Source organism: Miscanthus floridulus, chromosome 2, assembly GCF_019320115.1.
Source record: "Miscanthus floridulus cultivar M001 chromosome 2, ASM1932011v1, whole genome shotgun sequence".
NCBI lineage: Eukaryota > Viridiplantae > Streptophyta > Magnoliopsida > Poales > Poaceae > Miscanthus > Miscanthus floridulus.
In genome coordinates, this window is record NC_089581.1 from 23,094,972 (window position 1) to 23,114,889 (window position 19,918).

The 19,918-nt window shown below is 42.9% G+C and overlaps 2 protein-coding genes and 1 pseudogene across 10 annotated transcripts; 1 reads left to right on the forward strand and 2 right to left on the reverse strand.

The window, feature by feature from the left end:
- Positions 1–1,856: 1,856 nt before the first annotated feature.
- On the reverse strand, positions 1,857–4,706 carry LOC136538199 (uncharacterized). 9 transcript variants are annotated; one of them, XM_066530185.1, is made up of 8 exons: positions 4,339–4,706; positions 4,095–4,237; positions 3,853–3,960; positions 3,599–3,748; positions 3,339–3,527; positions 3,023–3,231; positions 2,800–2,908; positions 1,857–2,227 (listed from the first exon to the last, which is right to left on the reverse strand). In XM_066530185.1, the coding sequence occupies exons 1-8, from the start codon at positions 4,670–4,672 to the stop codon at positions 2,222–2,224; spliced, it is 1,248 nt and encodes a 415-aa protein (XP_066386282.1). In that variant the 5' UTR covers positions 4,673–4,706; the 3' UTR covers positions 1,857–2,221. The 9 variants fall into 9 exon arrangements, with proteins under 9 accessions (XP_066386282.1, XP_066386277.1, XP_066386284.1 ...); XM_066530180.1 differs by having other exon boundaries at positions 1,857–2,295; XM_066530187.1 differs by having other exon boundaries at positions 3,000–3,231.
- Positions 4,707–6,096: 1,390 nt separating this feature from the next.
- On the reverse strand, positions 6,097–11,005 carry LOC136519938 (coatomer subunit alpha-3-like). The gene is made up of 3 exons (XM_066513322.1): positions 10,629–11,005; positions 9,577–10,071; positions 6,097–9,203 (listed from the first exon to the last, which is right to left on the reverse strand). Exons 1-3 carry the CDS (start codon positions 10,834–10,836, stop codon positions 6,250–6,252), a joined length of 3,657 nt encoding a protein of 1,218 aa, XP_066369419.1. The 5' UTR covers positions 10,837–11,005; the 3' UTR covers positions 6,097–6,249.
- A 209-nt stretch (positions 11,006–11,214) lies between these two features.
- Positions 11,215–18,723, forward strand: LOC136538200 (serine/threonine-protein kinase GRIK1-like; annotated as a pseudogene).
- Positions 18,724–19,918: the final 1,195 nt, after the last annotated feature.

Sequence of the window (19,918 nt, forward strand, 5' to 3'; positions counted from 1 at the left end):
GCATCCTTCGGAGCCCCCGAGCGTACGCATCCACGGGGACACGAGGCCATAGGGGAACCGATCGTACGGTGTTCATGGCACAGGTAGTATGGTCCCTCCAGATGATCGGCAGGAGATAGTAGATAAAGAGTAAATAACAGTACGCATATTACTTACAACGAAGTTTGAGCAGAGAGTTTGCTCGGAATGAAGCGCAGATGCCGTGTCGTTGAAGTCATGTGTCCTAGAGTCGATGGAGGGCGCCCCTCCGACGGGTGTCAGAACGAGTGCCTCCTCGTAGAGGTGTAGTACACCGAGCCAGTCGACGATGAAGTCTAGGCTTCCGAAGAGGAAGGCCTGAGATAGCTCAAAGATGGGTGGAACCCACATCCCAATAGGTGAGAGTGCGGGAAACTCCAGCGAGCCAAAGCAAATTGTATCGCCTGAGCCCGCCACGGCGAGGTTGGCAGAAAAGTGGGTCATCCGATGACCAAAAAGTGTTGAACATACAACGTCTTCCCCACGGACGACGCCAACTATAGATGCAGAAAGTGACCAACAAGTAAATATTTGTAGTTTTACCGTACGTTGTGATCGGAGGTGTCCTAGCACTCAATGACACAAGGTTTATACTGGTTCAGGCAACGTGCCCTACGTCAAGTCTGGGTCGGTGACTTTATTCCTGAGCCTAGGTGCTCGAAGTTTGCAGTGGGGTTACAAATGAGAAGGAGAAAGATGAGGTGTACAAGAGGTCCGGTCGGAAGGGCCGAGAGCGACAGGAGCTCCACTATGAGCTAAGTGTTCAAGCGTGTGCTTGAGGTTCGAACCTAGCGGTTCTGTGGTTGTGAGCTAGTGAACTTGATCGATCTAATGAATCTGAAATCACTTGAATGTTGGGAGAGAGCACATCTCCTTTTATAGATGAAGGGGATGACCTTACAAGTGAGAGGGAGAGAGTTTCGTATGCTTCTAAATCTTGTTGCCCACGCCGGTGGGTACAGGATGATGGTAAGCATCCACAACACTGTTGGATGTCAGATGCACGTGGGAGGTTACGTCGTCTTTGTTCTAGTATGGCAGATGTCGGTACATGCACATATTGTTGATACCCAGATGCATGTGAGGAGTTTTCACCATGTTCACTCGGTACGGTAAATCTCGGCGCCCACAACACTGTCGATGTCCAGAGGCATGCGGGGGGCCTAACCATATATGAGTTAATGGCGCCCACAATACTGTAGATGAAAATGTCGGCGCCTACAATATTGTTTGTGTCAGGGCAGTTGCAAAGTACTGTTCCAACAGGTGTATAGGGTATGGTCCTTGGTATCATGGTTTGACTTGAGCGCCTTGCCTTGCTTTCGCCGTTCATTCCCTAGTCCTTTCCAGGTGGGCGTCCCCGGTCGGTTGGTCCCAGTCGGCTCTGGTTTAAGCCAGTCGGAGAAGAGCGGTGAGCTGGGCTTCTGCGTACCCCGGTCGGAGACGCGGGGTCGGAGTCGAAAGTAGTGCTCTGGCCAGGCCTTCCGGTCGGAGAGGCCGTCCGGAGGCGGCTGTAGTCGGAGCGAGCGCTCCAATCAGAGAGGTGGGCCGGAGTCAGAAAACAGGTGCCGCTCCTCCTCGGCCAGACCTTCTGGTCGGTGATTGAATCGCCCTTCTGGCCTGTTGTCCGGATACTTGGGTCGGCCTATGAGTTGCTCGCAGTCTGCTTGGGCCGAGCCTTTGTTGGGAAACCGATCCACGAGGGACCCTGGGTTTATGAACTCGACAACAATAATGAGATTGAAATGTTAATAACCCATCAAAAAAAACATTAGAGAGAAAAGTAGCATAATATATGTAGGTTGTGCGGTGTTTGGCTCCTTTGTCTAATCATTGAACTAGGAATGGTGTATTACAACATGTGAAAAAAAAAGAACAACAACGAAATTTGAACCAAAAAAGCCTTTTTACGGTCCATGGCAAGGTGCCAAGAAGCTATATATCACCCATTTAGGATGCCAGTACGGAAATATGGGTACAACGATATTCAACTCTGAAAAACATTGTGGTAATACAGAGAAAGTATCATAATATTGAAGTATCTGATATTGGGACGGCTGGTCGGCTGGGTTAGTGAAGCATCCGAGGTTGTTAATCTGGCAACTTCTTGAAAGATTGGAGGTAAAATTACCAAGTACTGAGTTAATAGAATTTTTTAGCACCTCAGACGAACAGAAAAACAAGTGCAAGAGCAGGATGCTGCTCAAATCTGTTAGGAAAAAAAAAACATACCATAACCAACAGCATCTGTAAAACTCGAGTGCATATAAAATGGAACTGGAAATGTACCTCGCATGGACATTCAAACAAACACAAAATTAATTGCAAGAGCAGGGCGCTACTCAAATCTGTTAGGATTAAATCATACCACAACCAACAACATTTTTCAACCTGAGATTGCAAACACGAAAGTGTTTGATGATCTATTACTACCAGTGGATAGTCTAAAAGACTTGTATAGAACACCCGGAGCTTTGGTTGTACAGAAGCAACGAGAGAGAAAGAACAAAGTAATTGCATCATGAACGAAAAAAATACAAAGATGGACAGATCCTAGCTTAATGTTGAAATTTCTCTTGGATCTGTTGGGGCCTGTTAGTGTCCATATTCAATTTATTAGCATCTTCGTGTGCTCACTAATTTTTACCCGCCGCCACCCACTCCCCTTGCAACAATAGATCTTCCCCCAAGTCAGTACAAGTCAGCAAACAGTTCAAGTCAGCAAAAGAAGAATCAGAATATAAGAACAAACTGCCAACTTGTGTTGGTTTATTGCTGTACCTTGTTTTTGGTTGAATGCTTTTCCTTGCTTAACTCATCAGAGCCATCGACGTGCACTTTACCCAGTTCCGCATCTTGAGCCTTGCTATGTCGCTGTTCACTTTCACACCTAGAGAGAGTATATAGAGGAAATATTACTGATATGCTTCTCACTCCTCACAACATTATAAATTATTCCTCTCACATATAATGAAATATACCAATCAGTATATATACATCATACCAGGCAGGCATGTCTATTGCATCTGGATCAACGTAGTCCCAATAGCAAAAGCCCTCACTTGTAGCTGTCTTAAGCACATATGCATCCATATCATCAGACAACATACCTAAGGCCAGCGAGCGGATGCTTGTAGTCAAGGTATGCTCTCCAAATAAGAGACTATCTCGCCTCCTCTTCTCACACATCTGTTCAGCTTCCTTTGTGGTTCCCTTCAAATTATTGTTTGCAATTTTTGCAGCCAAGTTACCCATCAAACAGTAAATACTCGTATACAACAAATGAAACCTATCATTTCTGGTCTGGCACCAACACTTACCAACAGGACAGCACAGGTAGCAACAGAAGCAGAGGACGGATGTGCACGCCAATACTTTTTAATGAGACAAAACACCTCATAACGAATGTTATGGCTTAAGTTTTCATCACAGTCTTCAGCAAGCGTCCCCTTCCTCATCGACACAAGGCTCAACTCAGCTTCCTTCATGATACAATTGATGCAATCTAGCTGCAAGTGGAGTAAACAGATAAATAAAGTGCATTGAATCTAAACTGATGCGAAGCTGTTTCTACACGTACAATAACAGGAGGTATGATACGCTTCTTTTTTGGCAGCACAAGATTTATGACTTGCTTCTGAATCGCGGTGCTCAGCCTGATATCAGGAGAGGCATCATCTAACCCCTGCTCCTTCCATTCAGATACCAGTTCGGTCTCCTTTTCGCAACACTTGGAAAGTAAACAAAAGATAGATCAATTCACTGTAAGAACCAATGAATGCAAACCTAGCCTAGCCTAGCCTCAATCAAAGGCTTGGCAGGCGGTGGAGTTACCAAATGGACGAGAATAGTAGCCAAGTTGTCATTGACATCAGCAGAATCCGCATGCTGTTGCCCACTGGTGGCATCAGACTGCGTAGAACTGGCAACCTTCTCGCGACCCTTGGAAAGCAAGCAACAAACAACGGAACAGTTCAAAATCGCTGATAATTCTTGGCGAAGCAATCAGGAGATACAACCCCTAACCTAACATGGAAACCTGGAAAATTAATCTAGTAAGGAGGAAATGGAGTTACCAGGTAGACTAGAGAAACAAGGGATAACATAGGTTGCGGTTGAGCGAGGATCGCTTTGGCATTTCGTCGGTAGTATTCTTCAAGGTACCTCAGGTTGTAGACAGGAAAGAAGCGTTCCCATCCCCATATTCTCTCAAAAAGATCTGGATCGGCCAAAAAAACAACGTGGATTCAATTCAATTTCCGGAAAGATCAAAATACAAAATTCACGAAGTAGGTGCATGTGAGAGAGGCCAGGGCATACCTCGGTGTCTGACAATCTCCGGCGGCGGCATCTGATAGAACAAGCCGATTTCTTCCTTCGCCTCCTCCAATATCTCAACACATGCGGTGAGGTGGTCTCTGATCGCGGCGAAGTCATAAGCGGCTTCCTTGGTCCGGAGCTCCATCCGATGCAAAACGCCTCTCTTGGGATCAGCGCCATCGGAGAAGATTGAGCCGGAACTGCGCCAGGAGAGAACGCTCTGCAGGCCTGGGGTCTCGACCCCTATCACGCTCCTGGACTCTGCGGTTGCGATGGCGGTGGCGGCGACGGCGCCGGAGAGGACTGCTGGATCGAATCTCCCGCTCGACGACATTGCGGTCCTCTCTCCTCTCCGCTCCGGCGCTCCGTGCCCGTGCTATAGACTTCAGTACGAAGTGGCGTGACTCGTGAGATCACAATCTGTCAGCATGCAGGCAACGCGGCCGAAAACGGTTGTTGCCAAAACTGAGTCTTCGCTGTGTTTCAGATTTCGAAATCTTAAGTCACAAAAAAAAATCGAGATCTTAATTTTTGCATGCGTTCCAAATTTTCTTTGAAGTCCAAAGTTTCCCTCATTATTAAACAATCTATTTAACACCCACATTTCTCAAAATGGCGCCATTTTTTACTTTTCTTTTTTCTATATAAATTAAAGCCTGGGTTTCTTAATGAAGACACTCAAAAGAGAAAATATACATAATTAGTTGCATTCGAGTTGGTTTCGCATATATGGCTTGCCAACTAAATCGAAAACATTGATAATGGATTTCGTATTTCGTATTGATCAAAATAAGAAGTGGATTTCAAATGAAGGCTTATTGTTGGTACAAGCATAGACATGACAAGAAAACGACTTTGAGAAACAGGGAAGGTGAAGAATAAGCGATCATTTGGCAACCGAGGTACATAGCCAAGGTGAAGAAACAAGTATTTGTGTTGATCTGGTGGACTAATCAAGCATGATGAGTCATCCAATCGAAGTATCAAATCATTGTTGGATTAAAAGTTAAAAGTAACTTGAAACTATGCTTTATTGCTTTTGTATGTTGAAATAGTTCAAGTCACAAACTTAAAGATTAAGACAAAGTATGAAGTAGGGAAGGGGGTGATTGATCTTTTTTGAATCAGGCCTTACTGGCCAAGTGGTGGTATAAGCTTCATTGCGGATGAAAAGAAGTCCTAGTGAGCGGAGCTACATCCTTGTGACGATATATTGTGGAGAAACGCTCGAACTTGCCCATCTTTGGAATGTTTGGTGTTGCTACCTATCTTACCCATCTTTGGAATGCACGATCATGTGGAAAACAGATGTATGATTCAGTTTTCCATAAAGCAGTGAACGTCGTCGAGTGAAGAAATGGAAGGTAATATCGCCACGATGTTTACCTGATGAAATGGAAGGTAATATCCCCACGATGTTTACCTGATGCCTGTTGTGTATGATGGATTAAAACAGGCCGCCAAACAAATCCTTCTGATAATGCGAAGAATACGTGATGCTAAGAGATGAGAGATTGGCACTCTAACTGGTAAACTCTTTCAGGCTTGAGGTATTTTGACATAAAGCACATTAGCCCGCCTACCGAGCAAAGATTACCTCCAGACTATAAACTAAAAGCAACGCAGAAACATCCAAAAAAAGAATTTTAAAGAGTGAAAGAAACATCCCATACATCAATTTCCAGCGTAGCTTCCAAAGTCGATCAAAAGTCTAAACCATACCGCAGGTGATGACAGCAGCCTCTAGGCAAACAAAAATTATGGTAACAAAACACAAAAAAGAAAAAAACTCGATAAAAACATGTATAATACTTATTCCTTACAATCAGTAAACTCCCAGGTAAAATATATGATAAAGTCTTGGAACTTAAGACACTAGAAAGAATATAGGGGACCTCTAACTACCATTGCTTATCTCGACTGTGTAGGAGAGCAGAGGAGGCCTGAAGCGTCTGCCCCAACCGCAGCAAGCTCACATATGGTACAAAGCTGCCCTTCGATGGAAGGAACAAATCGGGATGCACAGTATGGGCAGGAAACATCCTTTTGGCCACGATAGATAGGAACATATGTGGCGCCACAAACAACGAATGGATTTCTGAAGTCATAGTTCAGTTGGTGAGAATCGTTCTTGTCCTGGCAAGCTTGCAGCACCTGTCGAGCCTTCTTTGCTTGGGCCTCCTGAGGGCTGTTCTCAAGAAGCATCCTTGCAAAGTGTCCTGCAGTTGCATAGTTTTTCTGCTTGAAGCAAAGAGCCATAGCGCTAGCGAGCACAAGCCTCATATGAACTCTCTGAAGCTTGCAGTTTGTGAAGTAAGCAGCCAACTCCTGTTGACGGGTCACATCATCCCTCAATTCCTTTCTCTTGAGTTCCATCCTCAGACCAAGAACATACTCCCTCACTATCTCAATTAATTCCTTTACCTCATCAACTTCTCTCCGTGAATCCACCACAATAACTGGAATGGTATGCAAGATGCTAAGGAACTGTCTCAGTGCTTCAGGGAACTTGCCCTCAGTTGTGGCTTTGTAGGCAGCCTTGAGTCTATCTTCCATTTGTGAGAAGCTGAAAACAAGTGCAGGAGGGCCCCTCACGTTAGGACTTGCAGACTCATTCCAACCTTTCTCTACTGCAACTGATATAACAGGAGCAGCGGCAAGCGCACGCAGATATGTATGACTGCCCATGTGCAGATCAAGAAACAAGGGCTTCAGTGGAACAAAGTTCTTGATACCCAACTGGCGGCTAAGCAACCTCATTGCTGTGTCAAAGTTCCCTGCAGCCGCTTGCTCCCCAGCCAGAGAAGATCTCTGAGTCCAAATTTGGCTGACAGGAATACCTGGTGTAGGAGCGACAAATAAAGCAGAGCGAGCATTGCCAACAGCTTTTGGAGTCTCAGTTTCAGGTGGAAGTTCCAGATCTTCCAGGTCCCAGCCACCTTCCTCACCATCCTCCTCATTTGGCTCACCCTCTTCTACATCAAAACCATCACCACCATTGGCCACCACTTCACTTGCATCAACAATATCCAAGTCTTCATCACCCCAATCAGCACCAGCAGCTTCATCGTCTTCCTCAAGATCTGCCCTTCCAGTAGCATCCAATCCACCTTCGAAAATACCGCGCATTACCCTCAGCAATGGCCAATCACCACACGCTGTGAGAGGTGCAGGGGGGATCAATAGTGAGTGGGTTTTTCCTTCAGGCAGAGAAGGAACATTCTCGCCTAATTCAGCAGCAAGCCTCTCAGCAATTTCTGTGAGCCCATGAGTGGCAGCGGTAACATAAGCAAGAGGTAGCTGCCCAGCATTCTCCAAGATCTCAACACGCTTCTTGGCATCCCCAAGATACAATGCATTGTGGAACTGTCCCATCAAATTGTTGTTCTGTCCAGCAATTTTGCACATGAAGCCGACCTTGTCCAAGTAACCAGTAATAAGATACAGAAAAGCAAGTCTCTCAAAATTCTTTGTTCGTTGGTAAGCATATTCCACTATACCAACATTTCCCTGCCTCAGGGCCTCAATTCCCAACTTGTACCAGTGATCCTTGTCATCAATCTCCTTTGCAGAAGCAACTGCAATTTGAATATTACCACTCTCGAGAGCTAGGTTAAATCTGGTCTTCTCATCCTTCACAAAGTGTAGAGCAACTTCTGGGAAACCTTTCTGTTGTAAATAAGAAATCACAGCCTGCCCACACAGCTGGGAGTTCTTAATCATACTCATAACATGATCATAGCGTTTCCTGAGAAGGGCGAGCTTGAAAATGTACTCCGATGCATCAACTGCAATCAGCTTGTTCTTTCCATCACGATCTAAGCAGAAAATGTTGTTCCCAACAACCCTCGTTATGTAAATAGGAACATCAAGGGTTTTTATGATCCCACTGTCTCCATTGGGAAGACAGTACTTCATATGGTTCAGTGTAGTGTAAATGAACACGCCATTCTCATCCCAGGCACCACTTTTCACAAGGATGGTTTCATGCAGTGTGCACCTGTGGACAAGCTTCTTGCTAGCTATAACCACTGCATGCTTGCTCAGCAGTGCAACGGATTCCATGTCACTGGACCAAACAACATATTTGACAGCAGGAGTCTGGAGCTCACCAAGAACTAACCTTTGCTGAAGATCAAAGATGGTCACCCTGTCTTCAGCTTTGCACAGCAGGTTACCGGTCCCAGCATAATATATTGCATCAGTTGCAATGGGAAGGGGGCTTTTCTTCAGAATTTCATTCTTAAGATTCTTCACCAAAACTTGATTGCTACTCTTCTCAAGGACTGCAAACCTGTTGCGCGCTACAAAAACAGCAGAACCACCAGCTCCTTTCTTTGCCTCTTGCAAGTAATCAGACCTGCCAGCAGAATCCTTGGGAACAATGTAGAGTTCATATGAACCCCCATCAGCATCAGAGCAAATCAAGACAGCATTCTCAGTTGGGCTGTAGGACAGCGTCCTGGGTGACTGGTTCAAGCTGACTGATCCAGGTCTTCTTATTGGAGCCACTTGAACTTCCTTCTGGCTAGAGTATTCAAAGAACCGGAGAAACCGATCCTTCACAAAGAAAACAGTGTCACCACTAACACAGAAGGCCGGGCGTTCCCTCTCTAATTTGAACACAATCATGCCACTGTCATGACCAGCAGCAAGAAGGTTCATTTCAGGGTGAGCAGCAAGAATCCAGAAACGGTCATGCTCCCGTCTAAATGTCTGAATACCAGTTCTCTTTGTGGCATCCCAAATGCGAATGCTTTTGTCTTCGGAGTTAGACACAATGATGTCTTGCTTCGCATGGAACATCACGCAAGACACATTATTCATGTGGCCCCTTAAAGTATCAACTTCCCAAGCCTTGGTATCTGTCCATAAAGAATAAATATAAATTATTGCATTTCAAACATTTCCTTGTAGAATGTATACTCTTTTTCACATATGCTAGGTACTAATTGAGCAGCTAAATTGTGTGCTAAACTTAACCTCCAAGAGCCATTTTACATGTAATATTTTAAATATAAATCAAAAGTAACAAGTTACTAATGGTATGACGTTCTGTGAAGGAAAGATTACAGAAAGAAAGAAAGAACGAAAAAATATCCACGATTAAAAGCATATTATTAGGTAATTCTATCATGTGGAAACATCAAATCATATATACTTGAATAGTTATCATTTTGCTACACAAAAACTACAAACAAGACATGCAAATTGCAAAGTGAGCAATAAGACTATTACCATTCATTCTCCATAGCTTCACCTGCCGGTCATCTGCTCCAGAAACAATGAGTGGCAAAGTGGGATGAAATGAGGCCCAGTTGACCCCACGGTCATGTCCTTCCAGGACATATTTCACTACAGCATCAACACCTCCAAAAAGATCTGTGTTCATCTGGGTGAGACGGAGGATGTCATCAGCAGGTGACACTGTCTTCTTCCTCAGAGCTCCGATATCCCAGACACGCACAGTCTGATCAAGTGATGCAGATACAACCAGATCTTCTTTGGGATGGAAAGATGCACACATGACGTAATGGTTATGCCCAGTCAGCACAGCCACACAGGTGCGTGACTGCCAGTTCCAGATCCGGATTGTCTGATCGTCACTAGCACTTACAATCCATGGGTACTCATGGTGGAATTGCACAGTGCGAATGTAGTCAAGGTGCCCATGAAGTGTGAAGAGGCAGCGGTGTGTCTTGTAATTCCAGACCTTAATCTTATAATCATCACCTGCATCGTATCACAATAGCCAGAATCTTAGAAGATTAATAAGTTTTACAAGCAACAATGGTAATGTGCCGAAGGATGTCTTAGTTTCATTAGTCTGAATTCAATGATTGATAGCACGATTACAGCAGTGGTTTTTGTCTCGGTGCGCGCTAATGAGAATGCCTTTGTGATTTGTGACGAAGGTATTCTACCTCATGTTTCAAAGATCATAGAATCCACTGACTATAGCCACAAGAAAAATCAAGCACTAAGGAATTATTTACCATACAGATCATTGTAAGCACAGATGAAGCAAGCACCAGATCCGAGTTCGACCAACCCATCGTACCAAACTATTATATATCCTTAACCACCGCACTTCCCGTCAAACGCGATCTCATCAACGAACTTGTAAACCAGTCTAGTCCAAGCGCCCACGATTACACAATCAACGAATCGCAGAACCATCAAACATCCACATAACTCGCGGGAACACCTCCAATCCGCGAGAGAGAAATGAGCTAAACATGCGAAGCGCGCACCAGACGGGCGAGACGAGGAAGGATCTAGCAAATTACCTCCGGAGACGAAGAGCGGCTGGGTGGCGTGGAAGTGGACGCCGCGAACCGGGCCGTCGTGCTCGTCGAAGCGGTCGAGGAGGGTGCCCATGCGGTAGTCCCACATCTGGATCACCCCGCTGTGGAGACTCGCCAGGATCCATGGCCGACGCGGGTGGAAACTCAGGCCCTTCACCCGGTTGCTCTTCGTCTCGAACTTGGTCAGCATCCTCCCGACCCGGCGTGCCCGGCCACGTCGGCGGCTAAGCCGAGCTCCCCCCTAGCTGTAGCTGCGGAGAGGAACGGAGAGGAGGTGGTGGTGGATCTGGAGGAGAGGAGGTGGTGGTTGATCTGGAAGGGCGAGGGGGAGGGAGGAGAATGCAATGGACGACGGGAGAGGAAGGTGTTTTAGATCACGGCGCAGGGGATCTGACGAGCCTCGAGGTGGGGTGAGGTGGTGGGAGGGGTCATGACCGTTCGATGCTGGGGCATGATCATCTGAGCCGTTAGAGAGTGTGCGCCCTGGTTGTCAGTGAGGCATTTGCTTTGCCGTAATGACGGATTGAAGTCGTTTTGATTTGTACTACTATATACAGAACTACCATGTAAAAAAATCATTCGGAGAAAACCGACCCCGGCAGAGCAGACGCGACGCGAGTCTCCTTCGCCGGCCCGCCTCCGCATTCCGGTAACGCCGAGGTTCGTCCGATCTGCCGCCGTCCCCTCCCGTATTTATCGCTCCCTCGAGGTCAGTGGGTGCGGGATTGGGTAGTGGTAGGGCGGGCGTTGGTCGCGACAGAGGGGGCTGATGTGATCATGTGTGCAATTTCGACAATTTTGCTGCAGCAGAATCGCCTGGAACTCTTGTAATCGAGACTGTCTTTGCTGAGATGCTTGCCGGTTTGCTGTAGCTGGTATTGCTATTGCTTATACAGCATTTGAGCGAGAGAATGTACATATGGTGCGTAGTGATGCTTACTGTGTTTGGGCTCTTCCAGTTGGTGTTAATCTGTGTGGGGGATAGAATCTTCGACCGACCTGTGTATTTTGACAGGATCGAATTTAAACCTAACTATTGGATGCCATTTGGTGATTCGAGTTTCTGTATGTCTGTTGTCAAAATGTAGTTTTGAATCTTCTGCAGTGGTCTATTCATTTCTAGAATCTGTTGCAGTCTGGTGGTGTTGCAGTAACCGTAAAGGAATGCAGCAGACAAGCCCATGACTTCCTTATCCTGATGATGCTTTTTTTTTTGTAACGTTGTTACTTTTTTTTTCTTGTTCTAGGGTTTCTGGTGCCTAGACGTTCTGAATGGCAGATCTAACCAACATAGGCTGCTGTGGCTGCTTTAGCTTTTTAAGGAAGCCCAGTGTGCCTGCACGACAGCCTCCAGATGCCGATGGCATGTTATCTCAAGATTTGCTGGAAGATCAATCAGCTGAAGATCCTGATGGAAGTTTCTATACTGGAGATGATCCTGATTTAAGATTTTACAATGGGAATAATCTTGATACAAGCTTCCTCGATGGAGACGACCCTGATAAAAGCTTCTACGATAGAGATGATAGCGACTACCTTGATGAAAGTGACACTGGACCTCCATTGAAGAGTTCTGAAGATATCATACAATCAAGAGCCCAAAGTGGCTTTGCATGTAGAGAGGTCCCAGTTAAAGAGGCTAATAAAGTATTTCGCTCTGAGGTACCATTTTCTTAATATATTTTTTGTCCAACTATCTTTCCATATTTGAAGATCTGTCTATTGAGGCTTTACCTAGCCTTGCCCACCATTTTCTTGTAAGCTAGCCTACACCATAAGGAGCCGAGCGCTTGAGTTTCCTGAATGCACGGAAGAAGTTGGTTTCCCATTCATCTCAGGCAACCAACACCACCCATTAATTTTTATGTTCTTACCATTTGGCCTTGCTTAAGGTTACCTTTTCATCAAAGGAGCAACTTATTGGAAGTTCTTTCTGCTGAGGATCACACAGTACCCTTCCGGAAAAAATGAGTTGCCTTTTGTAATCCTTATTATTCATGCTTGTCAGTACTTATAAAAAAATAGACTGGACATGCATTTTTGCTCCAAACTGAGAACTGTACATTTTGTCGTTCCTAAGCCATGCATGAATCAAACTTTTCACACCTTTTCTGACGTTCCAACATGACGCCTTCCATGAAGAAACCAAAAGGCCTAATACCTGTACCAGATATGCCTCGTATCAATTTCTTTCCTTCTGGAATGATATCTTTTTTAATCTACCCTTCACACCAAGGTTTGGGATTCTGAACATGGGACCTCTCATGCTAGGGAAGCAAGCTAAACACCAATTATGGGTTATGACTGATGCATCTTCTTTCCATTTTTTCAATGATAACAATTAATCGGTCATTTTTAAAACAATAAATAATTTTAATCCATCCTTCCAATGGCATGATAGGAATAGCCTATTTTACTTGCCAGCAAAATCTTACTACAATATACATATGGTCTCTTAAAGATAAATGTGAGACATTTGAAAGTAATTCCAATACTAAATTTAGCATGGGTTTCACTGCTCTGGCTACGATCCAAGAGCCTGACCGGGTTTATTGTCAGTTTCTAATATTGGCTTTTGGATGTTAAATGAAGGGTAGCAAGTTATATGAGAGCATTTAACTTTCATGTAGGACACTGCAATAACCTTTTCCCTTTTGCCATGTTTAGGATGAAAATTGTAATAAGATGGTCAATCAATATGTTCACTTGGAAAAGATTGGTTCTGGGAGCTATGGTAAAGTGGTAAGATACATTGGATGTGCTAATAATTATTTAATTTCTCCAGATAGATGTCTAATTTTTTTTATTTTTTTTTTTTGCTGCTTCCAAAGGTTCTATACAGAAACGTAAAAGATGGGAAGCTATATGCAGTGAAGGTATTGCTTTCTGCTACTCTCTCGTGTCGATAACATATATTTCTTTTAATGAACCCTTCCATGATAAACAGGCTTTCAACGTTGTGTATTCTTATTGAATAATGATAGTTACTAATTATACTTGTTTCTGTCTAATATGTGTACCCTATGCACGTTTTTGGCTGCTAGCTAATTTGCTTGCTTCAAGACTGAATTTGTAACCAGCTGTCAAGTCTATAGTCTCGTTTTCTTTGCTTGGCACTGTTATTTTTAACAGTTGTACATGTCCTCGGTACATGTGCTGATGTCTAACTGATGGAGTTTTAGCTGTTGCCCTTCTCTTTCAGGTCTTGAATAAGCCTTACATGCTGAAAGTGCATGTTGTACGATCAGAAACCGCCATGACAGATGTTCTTCGGGAGGTGAGTAACTTTGTCAGCTTCTTTGTCCATGTAATACCTTCTTTCCTTTTTTTTTTTTGTCATGCATGTATAACTTAGTTCTCTTCCAAAGTTGTTCTGCATGTTTTGAAAATGTTTTCTGTCTAGGATCTGTCACAAACTCAATACACATGCTAACCATTTGAAATGCTAATTGATCATTTCCAATATTTGAATATGATAAAAGAATTAGTGTCCAATTATTTAGATAGATTGATTGGAACAGAGTTTCTTTTGCAGTGTGATATCTCGTTGTGGGGCACCCACTGTTTTATGATTGAAGAAAAACAAATTAGGTGGTACCCTGCTCCTTGGCATTTAGCATAACTGAAACAACCCTGCTCACATATCAGGAATGCATTTGCTTATTTAATGGTGACGAACAACATATATTTGCAGTATTGGTTTCCTTCTGATTAACCATGAATCTTTTTGTCCCAGCTATTGATTAGCGTTGCACTCATTGTGCAATAGAAACCCATTTAACCGTTGAGGAGAAATTGATTCATTGGAGCGTGGAACAAAATTCATGTATCTTTTGTCTATTTGAAAATTATACGCCCGCTAACGTTGTTAGTTCTGCCCATATGATTTTTGCCAGACGAATTCCTAGCACGCTAACTACCATGAAGATGCTGGATGGTAGCTTCGTTTCTGTTTCTAAGTCACGAAATCCATTATTAGTCTTGAGATACTGCAAGAGGTTAAATAGATAACCATGACCAATATGGAAATTGAAGAGGTTGAGCCATTGCTAGAAATCAGTCGAAATATCCTGTCAAAATGTAGAAGCATGGTCACTGGCCCTATGTTAGCACACTGCAGTGTACCATGCTCTTTATTATTTTAATTGACTGCATTGTTTGTTTTGTACGCTTTCTAATTGCTTGCTCCCTTTTTTCTGTATTGGACATTGGAAACAGGTATCCATAATGAAAATGTTAAATCATCCCAATATTGTAAATCTTGTTGAAGTTATTGATGACCCAAACGTAGATAAATTCTACATGGGTATGTAATTACGCTTTCATTATTATGTTTTTATTTTATTTTATTGCTAAACATGGCATTTTGAATTGAGTTAGTTTCACAAAACTAAAGCTATTTAGGGGCGGATCTAGCCTAAAAATACATTAATGTCACCTCTACTATACTATGAGTCACCTTCATATGTAAACCTCAAATTACAATGGAAATCACAAAAATTCATTGCTGTCCATGTGACAGCATTGAACAGGGCTGGCTCCGCCCCTGGCTATTTGTGTCTGTCAGGGAACTACAATTTCTTGGATTAGTTTCGCGGAACTACAATTACTTGTGCCCACTTGTCAGCCACAAAAATCAACATGTGGGTCCACACAGCTTACACGGCTAACATGTGAGCCCTGTGGAAAATATTGTTTGCCTGTGAAACTGATGCCTCAAGTGGTTTCAGTTTTGTGAAACTGGTCCCAGAAGTTGTAGTTCCTTGACACTTTGGCACAAATAGTTGGTGTTTTATGAATTTAACTCTTTGAATTTTATCTATATTTTACACAGTTGTCATTTACAATTCTCCATTTGGATTGCCAGTTCTTGAGTATGTTGAAGGAAAAATTGTTTGTGATAATGGTTTAGAGGAAGCTACTGCAAGAAATTATGTGCGAGACATAGTATCAGGTCTTCAGTATCTTCATTCTCATGTAAGATTTAAGTCTTTTATTTGTTTCCGTTACCTTGTATATTGGGTGAATACTGTGCCATGTTATACTTTACAATTTAGAAAACCAATGGTAGATAAGCTGAGGTATATCTTGTTGAAAACAATTTTCTAGGGTGCCAATTTTTTTGGAAAATCATTTGTATTTCCTCTTCTACAAATGCCCCCCTCTTCCTTTTTCCTTTTGTATTTGTAAAGGCCGTGAACTGAAGCCCATGCTTGCGGCTGAACTGTATTTTGCCGATCTTGTTTTAGCTTTATAATCAGTATTTCAGTGCATTGGAAAATACTGGTTTGGTTTTGTAACACATGGTCATTTCATGATTTGTGGAAGATCAATGGATTTCTGCAAGCCACTGCCTACTGGACATAAATAAATACACTTAAGTCCTGGATATGTAGGCTTGAACTTGAGATTTCAGCTTCCATAAGTTTGAGCACAGCCAATTGCCTGCTATTCGTTTGGTTTTTGGGTAGTCGTTGGATTTATCTAAAAATATGATGGTGTCCTCACTCAAGGACTAGGCAAAGCACAGTTGACATTTAAGATGGTGGTATGCATCAAACTTGGTTTTTTGTTGTTGTATAAAGCTGTAAGCATTAATATCAGTCTATCTGTCAAGCAGATTGTTTATTTGCTTCTTGTGTGCTTGCACCCTGGCAGCAGTATGTGACACAAGCAGCAGCTGCTACAGAGGGTGCTGGCTGGAGCAACATGCTTCTAGATATTACATGGTGAACAATGTGGTTCATTCAACAGATTAGTTTAGGCATTATAGTTGAGGGAATGCCATGTCTGTGGTATATGGCAACAGTTGAGGTTGGTTTTGCTTAGGACTTAGGGAGATGATTAGGAAGGTTAAGTATTGTTATATTGAGTCCATTTTAGTTTCTACTAGGGGCTGGGAAGTTAAAGATAACGATAGATAGAGATGGACCCGGTCTGACCAAATCCTCCATAAAAGTAAGCAAGAAATAATCTCTCCAGTCTCTGAAATCGTTGGCGATATCTCTCAACTCTTCTTTTCTCTCATTTCAATGTAATACCCTAATACCCTAATTGAAGTTACACCACCTGGCGATCCCCTGCACAGTAGATCCAATGCGAACGACGATTCACAACAATGCTAAAATTCTTATTTAGTTTATTCATCACTGCTGTGCATGATAGATCATGCTTGCCTAGAAAAGTAAATCCCACAGTTCCCAGACTCCCATCTAATGTTTCTTTTCTCCCATTTTTTAACTTATTTACATGTGCCAGTAACCATGTGCTCATGATTGGTTGTTTTTTTATGTTATGCAGTTTGCACTATGCCGCATGTTTCCTAGCTTGAATGTGACAGAAATTGTCATTTTCATACACAGAATGTTATTCATGGTGATATCAAACCAGACAATCTTTGGTTACAAGCTCAGGCAATGTGAAGATAGGAGATTTCAGTGTTAGCCAGGTTTTTGAGGTGTTTCCATAATCCTGCAACTTTGTGTATTTCAGTGAAATTCTATTGTTCTTGTCAGGAAAAAATGTTTTTTTAGTTGAATGAACTCATCCTTGAAAATAGTTGTCTAAATTATGATTTTTATCACTTAATTGCTCTTACTCTGATCAAGAAACTTGGCTCTGTAGGTTCCAAGTTTCTCAAAGTTTCACTTTTAAAGATAATCTTCCCTTTCTGTCTTTTTGAGGATTTTAAAGATAACTTGAGTTGACAACCAAGATGCTTCCTCATTCTTTTGGAAGTATTTTTGTTGCTCAGTAGTTCCACTTTTATTTTATATTGTTTCATTTCTTAAACACAAGTAAATCCACTTGATCTTTTTGAAGTATGTGTTTGCTTTTGTGGCGAATACCTCTGGATTATCGAATTTTTTGTCTTGGTGTTTTACTTAAAAAATGATATGGTGATACTTACAAAGTTACAATGTAGGATGATGATGATATGCTTTGGAGATCTCCTGGTACTCCTGTTTTCACTGCTCCAGAGTGTTGTCAAGGTACAACTAAAATTTATAGACTCACTAATATTTCAATCAAGAAAAATGCTGCACATAAAATTTGTCAATCACTAAATTTATAGAACCGTGATTTTTGGGTAGCAAGATATCCTGGACATGATCGCAGAATCGCAAATAAACTGAATTGCAACAGCCTAGATTATTCTTCATTAATTTAGAAGTACTCAAATGTTCGTTGGGCTACCAGATATAGACTCACTAAATATGGTTAAGTTTTTCTCTTTACCTCAGTGCAGGTTCAGCATACCGTGGTAGGGCATCTGATACTTGGGCAGTCGGTGTAACTTTATATTGTATGATTTCTGGGCACTATCCATTTCTTGGAGATACATAGCAGGAAACTTATGATAAGGTGCAAAAATGTTTCCTTCATTTCCTTTTGATTTTAAGGTGAATGCATGAAACTCACTTTAGTCGTTGCCACCGAATAGATAACCAATGATCCTGTGCAAATACCTGATGACATGAACCCCCAACTTGCTGATTTGCTCCAAAGGCTTCTCTGCAAAGGTTCCCTTTCTTTTTAAGTAAATCGTATCCTCATATGATTTTGATATATCAGAGTTTTGGTGCCAGATGTGCTCTAATGGACATCCTTCTTTGTTTTCTTGTGTGATTGATTTGCAGATCCTGGGGAACGTATCACCCAGCAGACTGCAGCAGAGCATCCTTGGGTTGCTGGGGACAAGGGCCCAGTCCCTGAACACATCTGCAGGTGTGGCTTTGGCCGCTGGAAGAGAAGTGATCTTGGGTGCAATAACATCACGTAAATGGGATGATCTAGTGTAGATAACTGATGAAGTATGGCGAAGCAAAGCCAGTGAGATGACTAACGATGCATTTCTCGTTGTCTTACGTTTCCCTTTTAAATAATGGAGCTGTTTGGTGACCGATTGAACATCTCTTTAATTTTTGGTACAGAATATAGTAAAGTTTAAAAAACCTGTCACCGGTAGATCGTCACAAGGCAAAGTGCTGCCTTCGATGGTGGTATAGCATTCAAACAATGTACGTAGTATCTAAACTTCTCGTTCTGTCTTCAAAAAAAAAATCTTGTTCTGAAAGTTGGGCTCCTTGTTTTTATTTCGTGACTGATTGATGAGAATTGAGCAGAGAGCAGGTAGAGTAGAGAAAAGTAGGGTGATTCCACAACGCTACCGCGGCAATTGTTCAGAGGTCTTTTGTCTGAGAAGATGTTCAGTTCAATAACAAAGCTGTTCACTGCAAATGTGGTTTTGTGTTGGTACATGGCTACGGACTCTGATTATGGTCGTGCACTCGTGCTCCTGGTGTACCAATCAGTAATCCGTCAAAAGGGCCACTAGCATCTAACACTGGCCATGATTTGGTATGATGGTCTGCTGTAGTACTAGATGTCACTTGTAGAGGAGCTGCAAATGTTCAGAGATGTCAGTACTTGGTCAAAATCAATGCTTAACCACAACCCTCTCCACGCCCTCGATAGGATTTGTTCAGGAAACTTGAATTAGATTGTTATGTTCAGAGTATTCAGATTAGCATCTAGGACTGAGCTGAACAGATATATGCATATTTCTGTACTCAAGCTGATGCATGTAGGTCTGAATTTGTTTGCAGGACTGATAGCATTGGTTCTGACCTTTGAAATCATTTGAAGGCGAGCCAAAGGTAGGTCTCTTGAAAAATTGCATATCCAAAGCAAAAGGAAGTTTCAGACTACACCAAATTTCTAAAGAAACTATGAGCATGGTTGTTGATCGTAGCTTGATGGATACTGCTGAATCTTAAGAACAAGAAGAAAAACAACCAAAGGCCAAAGTGAAGACAGTATTATGCAGACCGGCCATGTGCATTGTTTATTGTTATGCAAGCGCGCCTCCAGCCGTGGATGGAACGCGCCATGATGCGTCTCCTCAGCCGGCCCCGCGCGCGCTGCTGCCTCTGCCGCCGAGTCGCTGTCCTAGACTAAGAGCTGCCATGACAACTGACAAGCAGAAGCCAGGGGAGCAAGCAGCGTGCGTCGCGTGCCGTCATCGTCACCATGAAGGCATGAACTCATGGAGCCAAGGCAAGGCTATTGTGTGTACCAGCCAGGAGGGATTGTCGATTAGCCATCTAAAGTCAGTTCCTAGGAGTTTGAATTGCCCTTTTTATAGGTTCAGTCTGTGGTGGCTGCACCATGGCATGGCACCTGAACATCTGTACAGGGTCAAACTGTGGCCGCGCTGGAGTTTTCTTGTTCATCGCAATCATACATGTTCAGCTTTTCTTTCCTGTTTT